This window comes from Delphinus delphis, chromosome 12 (assembly GCF_949987515.2).
Source record: "Delphinus delphis chromosome 12, mDelDel1.2, whole genome shotgun sequence".
Taxonomy (NCBI): Eukaryota; Metazoa; Chordata; class Mammalia; order Artiodactyla; family Delphinidae; genus Delphinus; species Delphinus delphis.
Window position 1 is genome coordinate 67,498,936 of NC_082694.2, and position 21,665 is coordinate 67,520,600.

Genomic DNA, 21,665 nt, shown 5'->3' on the forward strand with positions numbered 1-21,665 from the left:
CTCGCCCTGTCACAGCTCACCCTTCCCCCTCCCCATAACCTCAAGTCCGTTCTCTAGGAGGTCTGCGTCTTTATTCCTGCTTTACCCCTAGGTTCTTCATGACATTTTTTTTCTTAAATTCCATATATATGTGTTAGCATACGGTATTTGTCTTTTTCTTTCTGACTTACTTCACTCTGTATGACAGACTCTAGGTCTATCCACCTCATTACAAATAGCTCAATTTCGTTTCTTTTTATGGCTGAGTAATATTCCATTGTATATATGTGCCACATCTTCTTTATCCATTCATCCAATGATGGGCACTTAGATTGTTTCCATCTCCGGGCTATTGTAAATAGAGCTGCAATGAACATTTTGGTACATGACTCTTTTTGAATTTTGGTTTTCTCAGGGTATATGCCCAGTAGTGGGATTGCTGGGTCATATGGTAGTTCTATTTGTAGTTTTTTAAGGAACCTCCATACTGTTCTCCATAGTGGCTGAACCAATTCACATTCCCACCAGCAGTGCAAGAGTGTTCCCTTTTCTCCACACCCTCTCCAGCATTTATTGTTTCTAGATTTTTTGATGATGGCCATTCTGACTGGTGTGAGATGATATCTCATTGTAGTTTTGATTTGCATTTCTCTAATGATTAATGATGTTGAGCATTCTTTCATGTGTTTGTTGGCAGTCTGTATATCTTCTTTGGAGAAATGTCTATTTAGGTCTTCTGCCCATTTTTGGATTGGGTTGTTTGTTTTCTTGTTATTGAGCTGCATGAGCTGCTTGTAAATTTTGGAGATTAATCCTTTGTCGGTTGCTTCATTTGCAAATATTTTCTCCCATTCTGAGGGTTGTCTTTTGGTCTTGTTTATGGTTTCCTTTGCTGTGCAAAAGCTTTGAAGTTTCATTAGGTCCCATTTTTTATTTTTGTTTTTATTTCCATTACTCTAGGAGGTGGGTCAGAAAGGATCTTGCTGTGATTTATGTCATAGAGTGTTCTGCCTATGTTTTCCTCTAAGAGTTTGATAGTTTCTGGCCTTACATTTAGGTCTTTAATCCATTTTGAGCTTATTTTTGTGTATGGTGTTAGGGAGTGATCTAATCTCATACTTTTACATGTACGTGTCCAGTTTTCCCAGCACCACTTATTGAAGAGGCTGTCCTTTCTCCACTGTACATTACTGCCACCTTTATCAAAGATAAGGTGTCCATATGTACATGGGTTTATCTCTGGGCTTTCTATCCTGCTCCATTGATCTATCTTTCTGTTTTTGTGCCAGTACCATACCGTCTTGATAACTGTAGCTTTGTAGTATAGTCTGAAGTCAGGGAGCCTGATTCCTCCAGTTCCTTCTTTCGTTCTCAAGATTGCTTTGGCTATTCGGGGTCTTTTGTGTTTCCATACAAATTGCAAAATTTTTTGTTCTAGTTCTGTGAAAAATGCCAGTGGTAGTTTGATAGGGATTGCATTGAATCTATAGATTGCTTTGGGTAGTAGAGTCATTTTCACAATGTTGATTCTTCCTATCCAAGAACATGGTATATCTCTCCATCTATTTGTATCATCTTTAATTTCTTTCATCAGTGTCTTATAATTTTCTGCATACAGGTCTTTTGTCTCCTTAGGTAGGTTTATTCCTAGATATTTTATTCTTTTTGTTGCAATGGTAAATGGGAGTGTTTTCTTGATTTCACTTTCAGATTTTTCATCATTAGTATATAGGAATGCCAGAGATTTCTGTGCATTAATTTTGTATCCTGCCACTTTACCAAATTCATTGATTAGCTCTAGTAGTTTTCTGGTAGCATCTTTAGGGTTCTCTATGTATAGGATCATGTCATCTGCAAACAGTGACAGCTTTACTTCTTCTTTTCCGATTTGGATTCCTTTTATTTCCTTTTCTTCTCTGATTGCTGTGGCTAAAACTTCCAAAACTATGTTGAATAAGAGTGGTGAGAGTGGGCAACCTTGTCTTGTTCCTGATCTTAGTGGAAATGCTTTCAGTTTTTCACCATTGAGGATGATGTTTGCTGTGGGCTTGTCATATATGGCCTTTATTATGTTGAGGAAAGTTCCCTCTATGCCTACTTTCTGCAGGGTTTTTATCATAAATGGGTGTTGAATTTTGTCAAAAGCTTTTTCTTCATCTATTGAGATGATCATATGGTTTTTCTCCTTCAATTTGTTAATATGGTTTATCACATTGATAGATTTGCGTATATTGAAGAATCCTTGCATTCCTGGAATAAACCCCACTTGATCATGGTGTATGATCCTTTTAATGTGCTGTTGGATTCTGTTTGCTAGTATTTTGTTGAGGATTTTTGCATCTATGTTCATCAGTGATATTGGCCTGTAGTTTTCTTTCTTTGTGACATCCTTGTCTGGTTTTGGTATCAAGGTGATGGTGGCCTCGTAGAAGGAGTTTGGGAGTGTTCCTCCCTCTGCTATATTTTGGAAGAGTTTGAGAAGGATAGGTGTTAGCTCTTCTCTAAATGTTTGATAGAATTCGCCTGTGAAGCCATCTGGTCCTGGGCTTTTCTTTGTTGGAAGATTTTTAATCACAGTTTCAATTTCAGTGCTTGTGATTGGTCTGTTCATATTTTCTATTTCTTCCTGATTCAGTCTTGGCAGGTTGTGCATTTCTAAGAATTTGTCCATTTCTTCCAGATTGTCCATTTTATTGGCATAGAGTTGCTTGTAGTAATCTCTCATGATCTCTTATTTCTGGAGTGTCAGTTGTTACCTCTCCTTTTTCATTTCTAATTCTATTGATTTGAGTCTTCTCCCTTTTTTTCTTGATGAGTCTGGCTAGTGGTTTATCTATTTTGTTTATCTTCTCAAAGAACCAGCTTTTAGTTTTATTGATCTTTGCTATTGTTTCCTTCATTTCTTTTTCATTTATTTCTGATCTGATTTTTATGATTTCTTTCCTTCTGCTAGCTTTGGGGTTTTTTTGTTCTTCTTTCTCTAATTGCTTGAGGTGCAAGGTTAGGTTGTTTATTCGAGATGTTTCCTGCTTCTTAAGGTGGGCTTGTAGTGCTATAAACTTCCCCCTTAGAACTGCTTTTGCTGCATCCCACAGGTTTTGGGTCGTTGTGTCTCCATTGTCATTTGTTTCTAGATATTTTTTGATTTCCTCTTTGATTTCTTCAGTGATCACTTCATTATTAAGTAGTGTATTGTTTAGCCTCCGTGTGTTTGTATTTTTTACAGATCTTTTCCTGTAATTGATATCTAGTCTCATGGCGTTGTGGTCAGAAAAGATACTTGATACAATTTCAATTTTCTTAAATTTACCAAGGCTTGATTTGTGACCTAAGATATGATCTATCCTGGAGAATGTTCCATGAGCACTTGAGAAAAATGTGTATTCTGTTGTTTTTGGATGGAGTGTCCTATAAATATCAATTAAGTCCATCTTGTTTAATGTATCATTTAAAGCTTGTGTTTCCTTATTTATTTTCATTTTGGATGATCTGTCCATGGGTGAAAGTGGGGTATTTAAGTCCCCTACTATGAATGTGTTACTGTCGATTTCCCCTTTTATGGCTGTTAGTATTTGCCTTATGTATTGAGGTGCTCCTATGTTGGGTGCATAAATATTTACAATTGTTATATCTTCTTCTTGGATCGATCCCTTGATCATTATGTAGTGTCCTTCTTTGTCTCTTTTAATAGTCCTTATTTTAAAGTCTATTTTCTCTGATATGAGAATTGCTACTCCAGCTTTCTTTTGGTTTCCATTTGCATGGAATATCTTTTTCCATCCCCTTACTTTCAGTCTGTATGTGTCTCTAGGTCTGAAGTGGGTCTCTTGTAGACAGCATATATAAGGGTCTTGTTTTTGTATCCATTCAGCTAATCTGTGTCTTTTGGTGGGAGCATTTAGTCCATTTACATTTAAGGTAATTATCGATATGTATGTTCCTATTCCCATTTTCTAAACTGTCTTGGGTTCGTTATTATAGGTCTTTTCCTTCTCTTGTGTTTCTTGCCTAGAGAAGATCCTTTAGCATTTGTTGTAAAGCTGGTTTGGTGGTGCTGAACTCTCTCAGCTTTTGCTTGTCTGTAAAGGTTTTAATTTCTCCATCAAATCTGAATGAGATCCTTGCTGGGTAGAGTAGTCTTGGCTGCAGGTTTTTCTCCTTCATCACTTTCAGTATGTCCTGCCACTCCCTTCTGGCTTGTAGGGTTTCTGCTGAGAGATCAGCTGTTAACCTTATGGGGATTCCCTTATGTGTTATTTGTTGTTTTTCCCTTGCTGCTTTTAATATGCTTTCTTTGTATTAAATTTTTGACAGTTTGATTAATATGTGTCTTGGCGTATTTCTCCTTGTATTTATCCTGTATGGGACTCTCTGTGCTTCCTGGACTTGATTAACTATTTCCTTTCCCATATTAGGGAAGTTTTCAACTATAATCTCTTCAAATATTTTCTCAGTCCCTTTCTTTTTCTCTTCTTCTTCTGGAACCCCTATAATTCGAATGTTGGTGCGTTTAATGTTGTCCCAGAGGTCTCTGAGACTGTCCTCAGTTCTTTTCATTCTTTTTTCTTTATTCTGCTCTGCAGTAGTTATTTCCACTATTTTATCTTCCAGGTCACTTATCCGTTCTTCTGCCTCAGTTATTCTGCTATTGATCCCATCTAGAGTACTTTTAATTTCATTTATTGTGTTGTTCATCGTTGCTTGTTTCATCTTTAGTTCTTCTAGGTCCTTGTTAACTGATTCTTGCATTTTGTCCATTCTATTGTCCATTCTATCTCCAAGATTTCGGATCAACCTTACTATCATTATTCTGAATTCTTTTTCAGGTAGACTGCCTATTTCCTCTTCATTTGTTAGGTCTGGTGCATTTTTATCTTGCTCCTTTATCTGCTGTGTGTTTTTCTGTCTTCTCATTTTGCTTATCTTACTGTGTTTGGGGTCTCCTTTTTGCAGGCTGCAGGTTCGTAGTTCCTCCTGTTTTTGATGTCTGTCTCCAGTGGCTAAGGTTGGTTCAGTGGGTTGTGTAGGCTTCCTGGTGGAGGGGACTAGTGCCTGTGTTGTGGTGGATGAGGCTGGATCTTGTCTCTCTAGTGGGCAGGTTCACGTCTGGTGGTGTGTTTTTGGGTGTCTGTGGCCTTATTATGATTTTAGGCAGCCTCTCTGCTAATGGGTGGGGTTGTGTTCCTGTTTTGCTAGTTGTTTGGCATAGGTTTTCCAGCACTGTGGCTTGCTGGTCGTTGAGTGAAGCTGGGTGCTGGTGTTAAGATGGAGGTCTCTGGGAGATTTTCGCCGTTTGATATTATGTGGAGCTGGGAGGTCTCTTGTTGACCAGTGTCCTGAAGTTGGCTCTCCTACCTCAGAGGCAGAGCCCTGCCTCCTGGCTGGAGCACCAAGAGCTTTTCATCCACACGGCTCAGGATAAAAGGGAGAAAAAGTAGAGGGAATTAGTAGAAGTATGAGGAAAGAAAGAAGGAAAGGAGGGTAGGAAGGAAGGAAGAAAGAAAGAAAGAAGCAAAGAAGGAAAGAAGGCAAGAAGGAAAGAAAGGAGGGAGGGAGGGAGGGAGGAAGGAAGGAAGGAGGGAAAGAAGGAAAAAAGAAAGAAAGAAGATACAGTAAAAATAAAATAAAGTATAATAAAGTTATTGAATTAAAAAATTCTTATTTAGAAAAAAAAAAGGGACGGATAGAACCTTAGGACAAATGTTGTAAGCAAAGCTATACAGACAAAATCTTACACAGAAGCATACACATACACCCTCACTAAAAGAGGTAAATGGGGAAAAATCATAAATCTTGCTGTCAGAGACCACCTCCTCAATTTGGGATGATTCGTTGTCTAAAGGAGGGAAGGAAGGAAGGAAAGAAAGAAAGAACGAAAGAAAGAACGAAGGTAAAGTATAATAACGTTATTAAAATTAATTATTAAGAAAAAAAAATTTTTTAAAAAACATGGACGGATAGAACCCTAGGACAAATGGTGGAAGCAAGACTATACAGACAAGATCTCACACAGAAGCATACACATACACATTCACAAAAAGAGGAAAAAGGAAAAAATCATAGATCTTGCTCCTAAAGTCCACTTCCTTAATTTGGGATGATTGGTTGTCTATTCAGGTATTCCACAGATGCAGGGTATATCAAGTTGATTGTGGAGCTTTAATCCGCTGCTCCTGAGGCTGCTGGGAGAGATTTCCCTTTCTCTTCTTTGTTCTCACAGCTCCCAGGGGTCAGCTTTGGATTTGGCCTTGCCACTGCGTGTAGGTCGCTGGAGGGCGTCTGTTTTTTGCTCAGACAGGATGGGGTTAAAAGAGCCGCTGATTGGGGGCTCTGGCGCACTCAGGCCGGGGCGAGGGAGGGGTACGGAGTGTGGGGCGGGCCTGCGGTGGCAAAGGCCGGCGTGACTTTGCACCAGCCTGAGGCGCGCTGTGCGTTCTCCCGGGGAAGTTGTCCCTGGATCCCGGGAACCTGGCAGTGGCGGGCTGCACAGGCTCCGCGGAAGAGGGATGTGGAGAGTGACCTGTGCTCGCACACAGGCCCCTTGGTGGCGGCAGCAGCAGCCTTAACGTCTCCCGCCCGCCTCTGGATTCCGCGCTTTCAGCCGCGGCTCGCGCCCGTCTCTGGGGTCCACGCTTTTAGCCGCGGCTCGCGCCCGTCTCTGGAGTTCCTTTAAGCAGCGTTCTTAAACCCGTCTCCTCACGGCCCAGGAAACAAAGAGGGAAGGAAAAGTCTCCTGCCTCTTCAGCAGGTGCAGACTTTTCCCCGGACTCCCTCCCGGCCAGCTGTGGTGCACTAACCCCTTCAGGCTATGTTCAAGCCGCCAACCCCAGTCCTCTCCCTGAGCTCCTTCCAAAACCGAAACCCGAGCCTCAGAGCCTCAGCTCGCAGCCCCGCCCGCCCCGGCGGGTGAGCAGACAAGCCTCTCCGGCTGGTGAGTGCCGGTCGGTACCGATCCTCTGTGCGGGGATCTCTCCGCTTTGCCCTCTGCACCCCTGTTGCTGTGCTCTCCTCCGCGGCTTCGAAGCTCCCCGCTCCGCCTCCCGCAGTCTCCGCCCGCGAAGGGGCTTCCTAGTGTGTGGAAACTTTTCCTCCTTCACAGCTCCCTCCCACTGGTGCAGGTGCCGTCCCTATTCTTTTGTCTCTGTTTTTTCTTTTTTTCTTTTGCCCTACCCAGGTACGTGGGGAGTTTCTTGCCTTTTGGGAGGTCTGAGGTCTTCTGCCAGCCTTCAGTAGGTGTTCTGTAGGAGTTGTTCCACGTGTAGATGTATTTCTGGTGTATCTGTGGGGAGGAAGGTGATCTCCGCGTCTTACTCTTCCGCCATCTTCCGCCTTCCCCCCTCCCTCTTAGTTCTGAGACCTAGAATTGCTTAGCTATTTTTTTCATACTGAAGTATAATGTAGAAAGGAACTATAGGGAAGAAAAGAGAACCTTCAGATTGGAGGTGAAAATCCTTGTGCTGAGTATTATACATTTATCTTTTCAAGAATAAAATTAGGAAATGCATTTTCTCATTTTTTTTCTTCCCAGGGACATTGCTGCCAGGAACTGCCTCTTGACCTGTCCAGGCCCTGGAAGGGTGGCCAAGATTGGAGACTTCGGAATGGCTCGAGACATCTACCGGTGAGTACAGACTGCCATCACCCATCAGAGCTCACCTCCTCAGCTTAACCCCCTCAGGAGAGTGTGACAAGGCTGCTGTGCCCTAAAGCACCTCTGCTGCCTTGTCAACCCGCCACCTAAAATGTCATTAAGTTCCTTTTCAGGACATGGGAAGCCTTAATCATTGCTCATGCCTGAAGGGCTAATTCAAGGATCACACTGCCTGCGATAATTGACACTAAGCTGTTAATTAGATTGTCTTTCTGTTCCAACTCTATAGTCCTAACATGTTCTGAGACACAGAATAACCTGGATACTTGATATGGAAAATGTTTCTAAGTAAACTTTAAGTTGCTTAACCCCTTTCCTCAATACTCAGGAATTCTAAACAGGCTTAGCTTCCATCACCCCAGGCAAGAGCACCTTAGAACTGACAGGAAACTGGGCCCAGCTCATCGCTCTTCTTTTCTAACACCAGGAGACACAGGAGTGTATTCAAAGCCCATAGGTACTTAGCTCAGCTTCATTTCTTTTCCCCTGTAATATTCTTAAGGCTACATTAAAAAACAAAGTAAATTTTAATTTAAAAAAATACTCTATTATACTTTATCCCACTCTTCTCTTCCCAACCCCTAGTTTCTTTTTTTTTTTTGGTCTGTGCTGCACTGCATGGGGGATCTTAGTTCCCCAGCCAGGGATTGAACCCGTGCCCCCTGCCCTGCAGTGGAAGCGCAGAGTCCTAACCACTGAACTGCCAGGGAATTCCCGTTTCTTCTTTGTCTAATTATTTACAACAGTGACTCACTCCATTAGCTGAGCAAGGGACTCCCTTGCATGGTCACTAATTACACCTTCCCTAATCCGGAGGTAGAGTGAGGAGGGATGGTCATGTAGACCTTTCAGTCTTTGGAGAATAAGGGAGACCCTGAAGGCCTCCCACGGAACTGGTAAACAATCTCCGTGGGGTAAGAATGCCGATGGCATCCTGTTACCACAGGACAGCAGTACCTAGGAAATTAGGAGTTAGCAATGTTTTCAGCTACAGTCATCTACCACTGGTATCCACCATATACCTTGCTAATGCTCCACGTCACCCTCTTCTATCACCCAGAGTCTCAGCGTTCCTTCCCCTCCTGTCTCAGAGCACCCCGGGAGAGCCTGTGCTCTAAGACACAAATGTTGCAGTGAGACTTAGTGAGTCACATGATCTGGCCCTTCCTCTCCATCCTCAGCACCAACAGTTCCCCAGCTCTAGGCTTCACCGCCCAACTTCCCTACAGCTCCGGCTTCCCACAGGCACCGCACGACGCCACATGTCAGGAATGGTCTTCCTCGAGAGCTGCTTTGCCATTCCAGCTCCAACAGCGCCCCCAAGAAACTTCTCCTATACTCTACCCCCCCCTTTGGGTAGAACAAATGCATTCTTCATTGGTCACCGAGCTTCGTACATACCTACATCATCACGTGTTGTTCTTACTGCAGTTGATTCTGTCTGTTTCTTCCACTAAACCATACCTTGGAAGAGAGAGTCTATGACTTATTTGTGTCCTCAGCACGTGGCAGAACACCTGACACATACTAAGTACTCAGTTCATGTTTATTGGAGTAATTAATCTAGGCAGCTGGTGGGGAGCCGCCTCCCATAGCACACCAGGCATGGGAGCACAGTGGTATGAATTCAGTTATTAGTTTTTATCAGTCAGTTGCATTAATGACATCAGTGACAAAAACTAGTGAGTCACCTCGTGCCATGGAAGGCAGGTGCTCTCCTGGGGGCTCTGCTATGGCATGCAGCTTCCCGCCCGCTGCCTAGAGGGTTCCATGTCGAGCACCTGTATTGAATTAGATGCTGTGTGAGTGCCGAGGAGGATCCAGAGTAGGACACCAGCCCTGCCCTCAATTCTCCCATTTGGGATCTCGCGTTACCGTGGATCATCGAGAACAGTACTTATAAGGTTGGAGTAATGTTATGCATTGTGAGCTGTAATAAACAAAACCCATCAGGGAACTCTAACTACCTGCCAGTGGGCATTTTTAGTCATTGCGTAGCTCTTTCCTTTCACACCTGCAGTGGGCTGTTCTGTCTCCTGTGAGGTGACACTAAGGTTGTTAACTAGGTGATCTGTGTCCCCTGCTCCCCTCCTGAACCACAAGCGCCCCTTGTTAATTTCATCCGTCAACCGGTAGATGTTGTTGCCACTCTCTCAAGGTACCTGGCTCAGAGCCATTTCCAGAACCAAGTCCGCTTTTCTCTTCTCCCTGCAGAGCGAGCTACTACCGAAAGGGAGGCTGTGCGATGCTGCCGGTCAAATGGATGCCCCCGGAGGCCTTCATGGAAGGAATATTTACTTCTAAAACAGACACGTGGTGAGTCTTTCTGCCGCCCTCCTCCAGGTCCCACCGTGGGCCTTAAGGGAGAGCTCGAGAGCCAAATGATCCCACACTCTCGTGCGGAAGGGTAAGAAGAATCAACATACTCTCCTACGGGAGCTCTCAGAGGTTGGCGTACATCGAGCATCGGAACCACCGGAAAGGCTTTGGTAAAACACAGGTAAACACTGGACCCCACCCTGAGAGCTTAGGATTCAGAAGGTCTGAGGTGGCTGAGAAGTTGCATTTCTAGCAAGTTCCCAGGCAATGCTGATGCTGCAGGCTGGGGGACCACACACTGAGAGCCACACATAATAGCGAAGTTAGATTTATTCCAGGAATGCAACATTGAGTTAAGACTAGAAAAATTGATCAATGAAATTCTCCACATTGACAGAATCATGGAGAAAAGGAAATAATTATGAGCACAAAAGTGCTGCAGGTGATGGTGGTGGTGAGACCCCTTCTACAGCTAAAAATCAGTTTGGAAAACACTGTCTGCACATTAGATGTCCAGAACTTATTCATCCCGCATAACTGAGACCTTGTGCTCCTTGACCAACATCTTCCCCTTCCCCTCCCCTCAGCCCCTGGCAACCACCATTCTACTCTCCGCGTCCATGGCTCCGCTTATGAGTGTTTGTCTTTCTGTGTCTGACTTAGTTCATTTAGCCTACTGTCCTCCAGGCTCATCCATGTTGTTGCAAATGGCAAACTTCCTTCTTGTTTATGGCTGAGTAATATTCTTTGGTTTACATACATGCCACATTTTCTTTATCCATTTATCCATCAATCAATATTTAGGTTGTTTCCATATCTTGGCTATTGTGAATAATGCTTCAACGAACGTGGGAGTGCAGATACCTCTTCAGGATACTGATTTTATTTCTTTTGGATGTATACCCAGAAGTGGGATTTCTAGATCTTTAGTTCTATTTTTAATTTCTTGAGGAATCTCCATACTGTTTTACATAATTCCTGTAAGAGCAACACATAATTTTTTAAATGGCAAATTGAACCTGTGCTCCCTCCCAAAATACACACACACACACACACACACACACACACACATATACAAGGGAGTCTTTTTAGTTGCATAAAAATCCACAAGGTCAAAGACAACAACGACAAAATTTGGGAAAGTGGAGAGTTTACAGACAAGTGGTCTCTTACTTAGAAAATTAGAAAGTTGATATCTAGGGCCATCCAGAAGCAGCCTGGTTCACTCTGCCTGATCAGGAGCCCCAGAAAGGCCCAGGAATGGAAGGTGCCGGCACCTCTGAAAGTAGAGGTGCAGCAGAGAGGAAAATGAGTTACAGATCTGTTTAAAAAGTAACTAGATCATTCCCTCACCCCATCCCTCCTCTACCATCACACAGGGCTGGGGTTCCTTCTCTGAAGAGGTTGAACTAAAGTCTTTCCGGCCTTAGGGACATCAGACATCAGCAATTCTCTACTATAAGCATGCATATATATATATATATATTTTAAGTCTACCTACTTAAAGGTATAATGCCCCCTCCATCCCCTCAGTGCCAAGAACACGGCAGCTAGGCAGAAGGAGATGAGGAGATTCTTGAAGGAGGGACTGACCAATGAAGTGAAAAACTTCAGACACCACAAGTGCTAGTGGGCTGAATAATGGCCATCCAAAGGTATCAGGCCCTCATCCCAGAAACCTGCCGTTGTTCCCTTATAAGAAAAAAGGAGTCTGCAGATGTGATTAAGTTGAGGATCTTGAAGTGAGACAGTTATCCTGGATTATCCAGTGGGCCCTAAATGCCATCACAAGTGGCATGAGAGGCAGAGGGAAGTATCATACACACACAGAGGACAGAGGCAGAGGCTGAAGAGATGTGGCCACAAGCCAAGGAATTCCAGCATCCACCAGAAGCCGGAAGAGGCAAGGAACAGTTCTCCCCTAGAGCCTCTGGAGGGAGCGTGGCCCCGCGGTCACCTTGCTTTCAGCCCACGCGACTGGTTTCAGACATCCACCCTTTGGAACTGTGAGAGAATAAACTTGTGTTGCTTTAAGCCACCAAGTTTGTGGTACTTTGTTACAGCAGCCAGGAAACTAATGCACCTCATGAAACAAGCGAGCCAGTTTGCCCGCCAGTTGACAAGCTTATCTACATAAAGCTTCCCATCAGCTTTGTCGTGTCCCAGTCTTAATACATGAACAGACAGCCAAGAATCAACAAGCGCTTGAGAAAAGATTCTGATCTGAAGGAAACAAACGTATAAAAAGGAACTTGGAGGAAGAAGAATGCAGAAAGCTTAGGAAAACTTTTAAAAACAATATCCTCAAAAGTTATATTATTGCAACCATAATCTAAAGACAAAAGATTATTTAAAACAATGTTTTTAGGGAAAAAAATTCCTGGATATAAAAATATGATGAGAGAGCCCTCCAACGAGATGGAGCATTAGTTCCCCGGAGCCCATGTGGGCAGCACACGGCAGCATCCTTTCAAAGAGCACAGGGAGCGAAAAGCAGGGAGAAGAAAGAAACTTGGCAAACGCTACCTCAGCCAGGCGATCAAGGTCAATGTGAACAGTGACAGATCATGTTGCTAGCAAGTACCTTCACCTGATATGATGAAATGGCAACCTCTGTGGTCTTTCTCCCAAAACCCAATAACTCCACTCTAATCCTAAGAAAAACAGACAAATCCTAATTTGACATTCTAGAAAATTCCTGACTGGTACTCCTCGAAACTGTCAAGGTCATCAAAAACGAGGAAAATCTGAGAAGTTGCCAAAGTCAAGAGTAGCCTAAGGAAACATGACAACTAAATATAACGTGATGTTCTAATGGGGTCCTGGAACAGCAAAAGGAAATTCAGCAAAAATTAAGGAAATCTCAATAAACTATGGGCTTTAGTTAATAATAATGCCTTAATATTGGCTCGTTAATTGTAAGGAATGTATCACATTAATGTAAGATGCTAAAAATAGAGGGAACTGAGTGTGAGGTATGTGGGGACTTTCTGTATTATCTTCATAATTTCTTTACAATCTAAAACTGTTCTTAAGAAAATAAAGGTTTTGTTTTTTAAAAGATGATGATAGATGTGTGAAAGTAATGGAAAGATTGGAAGACAGAGTCGAATAAATCTTCTAGAAAATAAAACAACTATAAATAGATGGAATAGATTGAAAAGAAAAGAAAATTAAAGGGATTAGACCATTAGACCCAGTTAGCTGAGAACTAGGAGTCCCAGAAAGAATGAATAGAGGAAATGAAAGGAATAAAAATATCAAAGAAATAATCCAAGAATATTTCCCAGAAGGACATATGTTTCCAGAGTGAAAGCATCTAGCAAGTGCCAAGCACTGAATAAAGAGAGTAACACAAGAGCACATCATCATGAAATTTCAGACCAGTGGTGATCAAGATGCTGCAAGCTTCCAAGGAGACAAATAAAATCATAGTAAAAAATGATCAGAAGGGACTTCCCTGGTGGTCCAGTGGGTAAGACTCCATGCTCCCAAGGCAGGGGGCCCGGGTTTGATCCCTGGTCAGGGAACTAGATTCCACAGGCATGCCACAACTAAGAAGCCCCTGTGCCGCAACTAAAAAGATCCCACATACAGCAACGGAGTCCATGTGCCACAACTGAGACCCGGCGCAGCAAAAAAAAAAAAAAAACACAGATCAGAGATGAATGGCACAGTGGTTGAGAGTCCGCCTGCCGATGCAGGGGACACGGGTTCGTGCCCCGGTCCAGGAAGATCCCACATGCCGCGGAGCGGCTGGGCCCATGAGCCATGGCCGCCGAGCCTGCGCGTCCGTAGCCTGTGCTCCACAACGGGAGAGGCCACAACAGTGAGAGGCCCACGTAACACACACACACACACACACACACACACAAAATATATATATATATATATATATATGTATATCACTCTGGCTTCCATTGAAAATAGACTGGAGTGGGGCAGGTGAAGATGAGAAGCCAGTTAGGCGAACACTGCTTATTTCTAGATAAGAGATGAGAGGGGCTAGACCTAGTGGCGGCAGTGGAAGCCATTGGCCGTGGTCAGTTTCAAGCTCTGTCTTGAGAGTAGTCAACAAGACTGTGCTAAGTTGGATGTGGAGTGGAAGGTGTGGGGAAGAGTGAGATCAAGGACGATTCCTAGGTTTGCTGCTTGAGCAGACAGCTGGACAGTGGTACTGCCGAGCTGGAAAGACTGGAGGAGGAGAGGGTTTGGGTGCAGAAAGAGCTCGTTGGAACATGTCAAGCCTGAGTTGTCTATTAAAATAGGCCGGTGGAGATGGCGGTACATGAATTTGAAGCTCAGAGAACTGCAGCGAACTGTGGATGGAATCAGCTGGAGATTTAAATGCGATACAGTAACTTTGGGGTTCCCATTTTTCCTAAAAGTGCGCCCCACCCTCTACCATAATTGGGGCCAGTGGTGGTTCAGATGGAAGGGGCAGGCAAAGTGTGAACACGGAGACAAAATTGGAGACAATCTTCCAACTTCAAGTTATGAATAAAGGAAAATAAAGTTTAGCTTTAAAAGGTGATAAACATAGCACAGTTGTGACTTTAAATTTTTCATCAGATTATATTCATTGATTCAAATTTTTAAAATAATTTCATCAGCAATCACTTAAGCTATTTCTATAATTTCAGGCAGAGCAAGTTCAATACCAGGAGAAACAGAGTGGGATTTTTTTCTTATATTTGTTTCTGTTTGATTTTGAATGCTTTGGTGCAAAGCTTTGGACCTTGTAGTTCCTATTTAGGACAGGTTCAGCTTATAGGTGATTAAAGAACCATTTGGCATACAAAATATAGATTTACCTTATCTGTAGGATTGCTAGATAAAATACAAAATGGCCAGTTAAAATGGAATTTCAGATGAACAGTGAATAATGTTTTGGTATAAGTATGTCCCATGCAGTGTTTGGGATACACTAATACTATAAAGTATTTCTTGTTTAACTGGAATTCAGATGTTACTGAGTGTCCTGTCTGGTTATCTGCTAAATCTGACAACACTACTTACCTGAAATTATCCACGTTCTATAAACAGCATGACTTCTTGCTCCCTTGAACTCTAAAGTAAGAAAATAAACACCGATTTTCAGTCTATACAGTGGTTCTCTCAAAGGATACTGCAATCTATCTCCCTAGCTGTCTATCTAGACAAGCAGAAAACATATCGCTGGAATTCTTTAAGCCCTGCTGCCAGTTTCATCCATGATTTTGCTTATTTTGTTTTGCCTTGGGGGAAGACCACCAAACAGAGAGGAATAATATATGCACCAGGCAATCTGTAGGTAGTAGAATTAAGAGATCTAATAATGTATTCCAGTCTGTCTTGAATTAGCTGTATAATAACCTCTGCTTCAGCCTTCTCACCTAAAATATATGGAAAATATCTTTGCCCAATTCTCCTCACAAGAACCTTTGAAATTTCACCTAAATTATGTCAATAAAAAGTACTTTGTGTTCCTTAGGAGATGGAGGAACTATAGTTCTTTACAATTTTTGAGGTAATATTTATTAACATCAGAAAACTACAACCAGACACAAAAATTAAAATAGGCTCTTTTTTTGGTCAAAAAGCTAATTATGAAATTAAAGTTTTAAAATAAAAGTTTTAGTCAAAATATCAAAGCAGATGATTTTGGAACATGATAAAAATCATTATAAAGTTCATTTAAAGCAAATAAATGAGAAATCAAATACATTTCTTTAAAAAGAGAGAAATAAGGGGAAAATGCCCTACCAGATATTAAAACATAAATACACAAAAAGTAAAAGAGAGTAGTATCAGTGCAAGAAGGAGGCAAATCGATGAAGTGAATAGATAGCCTGGAACAGACCTGTTTTACTCACAAGTCAATAGTTGAAGAGAAAATTATTTTAGGAATATGTATTGTTCGAAAAGTGGTTTTAGAAGAGCTAATAAAGTGACATCCTTACCTCACACTATACACCAAACTCAATTCCGACTGGATTTGGGAAGAGAGAAAAAAACAAATACAACTGGAAGAAAATAGCAAATATTCATCTAATTGCTGGTAAAGAGAGGACTATAGAATCTATAAAACAGATGGAGGAGATCACAAAAAAAATTTTAAATAGATTTGACTACCTAAAAATAAAAACCTTTGGCATGCTAAAAAGGAGAATTAGAAAGCAACTAATAGAAGTTATTTGAATTGTGGATAAAAGGTTAACATCTTTGATATATCAAGTTTGTCTATAAATCAAAAAACTGATCGATACCAAAACAATATGTGGTTTAAAATGGACAATATGTGGTTAAATATGAACCATTCATAGGAGAAAAAAATGAATTAACACACACACTCAACCGTGTTAATTATCAAGTCAATGAACATAATTTAAAATATTCTACCATTTTTTACCTTAAAAATCAGCAGAAGTTCTCAGTGTTGGTGGGAGTGCCTGATGCACAATGCTGGCTGATGGTCAGAGTGACCCCTTGGGAAGTCAAATGGACAATATGGGTAACGAAGGTTTCAGTGTTCATATTATTTTGACCTAGTAATTCCTTTAAAATTATCCTAGATTTTACTAGATTATCCTAATTCTAAATTCAGGAAATTTATCCTAAGGAAATTATCCTTTTAAAAATGTATAAAGATGTTCAGCACAGTATTTTTAAATATTTTAAAAATGTAAAACAGTATGGAAATGATACAGCAAATTGTGGCACAGCTACTCAGTGGAACACTCTACAGCCATGTCAAATTCTATTTATAAAAATGTTGGTATTAGCATGCAGAATGTTTATGCTATAATGGAATTTGCAAAAAAAAAATCACAGCAATTATATAAAAAAAATCTAAGCACAGAAACGTGAACAAAAAAAAATAACATGCTGGTTATGTTTTTATGGAGCTTCACATGTGACTACTTTCTCATTCTTTTCTTTTTCTCCATATGAAGAGTTCTTTATTGTGGAAAAAATGTGAAATTTAAAAAATTAAAATTTTACATTGTGTACGTCTGTGTGTGTCTATGTATGTGTGTCTGTGTATGTGTTTATGACCCTGTGTATATGATATGTATGTGCGTCTGTGTATTTATGTGTGTGTCCGAGTGTGTATGTGTACACGTGTGTGTGTCAGTGCCTGTGTCTGTGTGTGTACCCGTATCCACATCTCCCGTCCTGTGCGCAGGTCCTTCGGAGTGCTTCTGTGGGAAATCTTCTCTCTTGGATACATGCCGTACCCTAGCAAAAGCAACCAGGAGGTTCTGGAGTTTGTCACCAGTGGAGGACGGATGGACCCACCTAAGAACTGCCCCGGGCCTGTGTACGACTCTTTTAGGAATTTCTACAAGTTACTAAGCACAGTTTTCCTTTTCAAGGAATATCTGCAGCCACATATGCTTTTTTGTTTTAAAATAAGGAACCAGACGGCTGACCTCATTTAATATGCCCCAAGAGAGGACTATGTCTGTGGCTTCAATGGGTTAGTCTTCCAGCCCCGTGAAAGCAATAATGTCACACCTGAAAAGGTATCCGTCGTCTGGATGGAGGCTGTGGCCTCACCAGGCTCACACGCCTCAAGCACCTCCTAGGAATCTGTGTCCCAGACTCCGCCCCTGCCGCCCTGCACCATGGGTCTTGAGTCTCCTTTAAGTGTTTCTATTCCCTGCGTTTTCTGCTGTCCTGTCTGGCATCCCTCGTTCCCACAAACAAGGCAGATGGGAAATAGAATATTCTGTCCCAGAGCTGACTTTAATTCAGGAATGGAACGAGAGGAGACATATGTAACGTAAACACCAGGATGTCCATGTTCACGAGCCCTATGTTATATACACCTTCACACTCTGCCCATCAGCAGAGGGCAACATGTGCCAACACGGGACAAGATGAGTCCCCACCCTCGAAGACAGTACCATTCCAGTCCCATTTAGAAAAGTGCTGGGGGAAAAAACGTATTTTTCATCCTGTTTCTCTTGATTCTAATTAATGTGCTTGTTCTTATTTTAGATACCGGATAATGACCCAGTGCTGGCAACATCAGCCTGAAGACAGGCCCAACTTTGCCATAATTTTGGAGAGGATTGAATACTGCACCCAGGTATAAACATTTCCGCCCCCCTTGGCCAGCGTTTATATGGAAAAGTCTTGCAGATGGCAAATACCAAAATGGGAAATAACAGTTACACCAGCCAGGAAACATGAGTTATGATCATGAGGACGAATGTTAATTATCTATAAAGTAAAATGAGTAGTAGCTCAGTTTGCCTGTTTTGTAGACAAATACTAGTCGCTGCCACTTAAGAGGAGCTGAGGCTTGGAGAGGTTTTGTCCAAGCCACACAGCTTCCCCTCCATCCCGCTCGTCCCTACGCAAATCCCGCTCCCATTTCCATCAGTAAGGACTAAGTTTTTCCTCTTTTGATAGAAATGGGATACCATTTCTGCAGACGACTATGCCTCCTACCTCCTCAAGAGAGGAGGCCATCAAGTGAGAACCCCCGCCCCCTCCGTTTCCCTCGTCTCTGCACCTGCGCCGTCCTCAGTGGAGCCGTGTCCTCCTCTCCTTCAGGGCGGCCCCTCCTTCTGCACCACTCGCACCACTTTCAGGCCAACACTTACCTCCTCTCCGCTGTATGTGCTTTCTTTCCCTCTCTTGCCCCTCATTCCGTCAGGATATCTAATTCTGGAGAACATTTTAGAAGTCAGACAATAAGCCACTACCTCTCTAAACTCCCTCTCATCTTAGCTGTGACAATAGACATACCCATTTTCACACTGTAGTCATTTCCTGTCCTCATGATTCCATCTTTTCGGGTCCTTTGGGCTCGGAAGGCATTTATCTACACAGACTTCAAGTTATTCGGGGTTCTTTCAGAGAACTTTACGTTCAGTGGCTTTTAGGTTATTATGTTGTAATATTAATGGAATACATCCACTTAAGTATATATACTTTGGAGTAATTTTCTTCTCCAAAGTACCTAAGATCCCTCTTAAAAGCAAGGAACTCTGTACAAGCATATTTTGAATGACTCACTATAGAGATTAATGATTAATAGGGAAGGAATTAAGACTAAAGCAGAGAGAATTAGAAGGTAGTTGTTTTTTACTCTTAAACTCTTTACTGATGAATACTGGACCTATATGTTTTTCTGTTAAACCGAAGTAATGGTTTTTCCAATTTGCATAAAATATTACAGAATCAAGTTTCTGCAACTTTAAGCTTTCTACCACAGATTTTCCTCAAATCTCTGGCAACTGCCTTCCGCTTTTCTGTATTAGTCTGTTGCTGTAAAAATGATCTAGCACAGAGCTGATTTTGTAAACGGTTTTCCTTGTAGCACTTCAGTATTTCCTGGGTTTCATCAGATACAAACTAGTTAAAGAACCACTGCATTGTGATATTGGCCCGTGTAATGATACGATGACTACACCCAGAAATGTTATAATCAAGTGTAGCCCATCCAAACATGATGGAAATGGAAAGACGAGAACTAGAGGTTAACCTGTTAAGCCCACATAGTGTCTCTCTCCTCTCCTACCCTCCCCTTGCCCCCAACACACACACAAACACACACACACTTGAAGTCAAACACATAGACTTTTTAGTTGAAAGGAATCATTTTTAAAAGTAATTTACAATCTTTTAAATCCATTAATCTGTAAGATTTGCCCAAAGGTGGTCTCTGCGAAGTCTTTCCTGACCCCTCTCCCCTGCCCTGGCAGTGGGCCACTTCCCGGCACCCTCTCCCAGCACCCTGCAGGCACTTCCGTAATGGTACTTATCCACCAAGCTCTCCAAAGATGAGGATGATTTCCCGTTTCTTATTCCCCCGTGCTTATAAATTAGCAGATTCCCAATGAACACTGAATAGTCTCTTCATCTGTAAAATAAGTTCGGATGACATCCGCGCTAAGGGAGCTTCCAGATCCAACATGTTTGGCCTGTGGTTCAAAGTTTCCGTCTGTCCATTTCTCCCACCTGTAGGACCCAGATGTGATCAACACTGCTTTGCCCATAGAATACGGGCCCCTCGTGGAAGAGGAAGAGAAGGTGCCCATGAGGCCCAAGGACCCTGAGGGAATCCCTCCTCTGCTGGTCTCCGCTCCCCAGGCCAAGCGGGAGGAGGGCCGCGAGCCAGCCGCCCGCACGGCTCTGCCTTCCACCTCCTCGGGCAAAGCCGGCAAGAAGCCCGTGGCCGCAGAGGCCTCTGCCCGAGGCGCCAGGGCGCTGGCCGTGAAGGGGGGACACGTTAACATGGCATTCTCTCAGTCCAACCCGCCCTCGGAGCTGCACCAAGTCCAGGGGTCCAGAAACAAGCCCACCAGCCTATGGAACCCAACTTACGGCTCCTGGTTTACAGAGAAACCCACCAAAAAGAGCAATCCTCCGGCGAAGAAGGAGCAGCGCGAGAGGGGGAACCCGGGCGGCGAGGGCGGCCGTGCCATCCCGCCTCCCGCGGCCGCCGGCCACCGTCCAGGCACCTCTCTGCTCCTCGAGCCGTCCTCGCTGACCACCAGCCTGAGGGACGTGCCCCTGTTCAGGCTGCGCCACTTCCCGTGCGGCACCGTCCACTACGGCTACCAGCAGCAGGGCTTCCCCCCGGAGGCCGCCGCCCCGGGCCCGGGCCGCTACGAGGACCCCGCGGCCAAGAGCCAGCCTGCGCCCTGAGCCCGAGCCGCAGCCCGAGGGCGGCGTGCGCCAGGTAACGGGCCCTCCGCAAGCCCCAGAGCAAACGTCACTTTTCATTCTGTGCCAACTTGTTTTGAAGTGGCACATCACAAGCTGTATTTTCAAACTGCTTCAAGAGGTTTTGAGCACGGGTTCATCCTGTTCTTTCAAGAGGAGAAAATCTCATAAAGACGAATGATAAACACGAGTCCCGAACGGGGCTGCGCAGGGTTTTGACGCACGGCTGGTGTCCACCTCTCCCTGTTTCTTTCCAATCCTGTGCGCTCCGCCTCCACGCACGCAGAACTAGCGCTCATGTGTTTCCTAGTTGGAGTCATAGATGTTCCCTTACCTTGTTGATGTGGGCATGGACCACTTGAGGACAGAGGGAACAGAAATAAGGGAGTTCTCTGCGGTGAGTCAGCGCGGGGAAAGACATTCTTTACTTGGAAAAGAAAAATCATAGACAACTCGCTGAAACGTCACTGTGGATGACGTTTGGATGTTTTCAGTTGTGGTGATTCATCGACGATCGTAAAAATGTGGTAAATAGTTACGGTAGTAGAGAGAAAATGTGTATACACTCATCTAAATGAAATGCAAACACTCAAAGTGCTTTGAGATGACAAAACACGGGTACAGATCGAGAGATTCCAACATCCAATTAATATACCTCATGCCTTAAGAGAACCCTCCTACTAAAAGTGAACAACTGAGTGTGAGGTTTCCTACTGGGTTGAAAACTCAAGATTTAAATTATTAATTACTTATTTTAAGACTTTCCACGAAAATAAACTCCGATGATTTAAAAAGAAAAAATTTAAGCAGCAGTGATACATGGAAGCAGAGAAACATATCCACTCATGGGCATTAGTGTCAAACCTTCCAACAGTTTCAATCACGAAGCTTCCCAAGTTGAAGTTTCTACTACTAGTGGTGGATCATTGGAGTAGCAGGCCCTCCGACGGTCCTAAGAAGAGGTACGAATGCAGTATCGATCCTTCCTTCCTCGGGCTTCACCCGAGTTTTCGCTCCCTTAATCATGTGATCCTAGCATACACGGAAACAC

General features: G+C 43.1%; 1 protein-coding gene across 1 annotated transcript in view; it reads left to right on the forward strand.

Moving 5' to 3' along the window:
• Positions 1-20,600, forward strand: part of ALK (ALK receptor tyrosine kinase) — a 728,753-nt gene extending 708,153 nt beyond the window's left edge. Inside the window, exons 26-30 of the mRNA XM_060027602.1 lie at positions 7,508-7,600; positions 9,845-9,946; positions 17,118-17,252; positions 17,936-18,026; positions 19,913-20,600. Of these exons, the coding sequence (XP_059883585.1) occupies positions 7,508-7,600; positions 9,845-9,946; positions 17,118-17,252; positions 17,936-18,026; positions 19,913-20,596 (1,105 nt within the window). The 3' untranslated portion in view covers positions 20,597-20,600. The remainder of the gene's footprint in view (positions 1-7,507; positions 7,601-9,844; positions 9,947-17,117; positions 17,253-17,935; positions 18,027-19,912) is intronic.
• Positions 20,601-21,665: the final 1,065 nt, after the last annotated feature.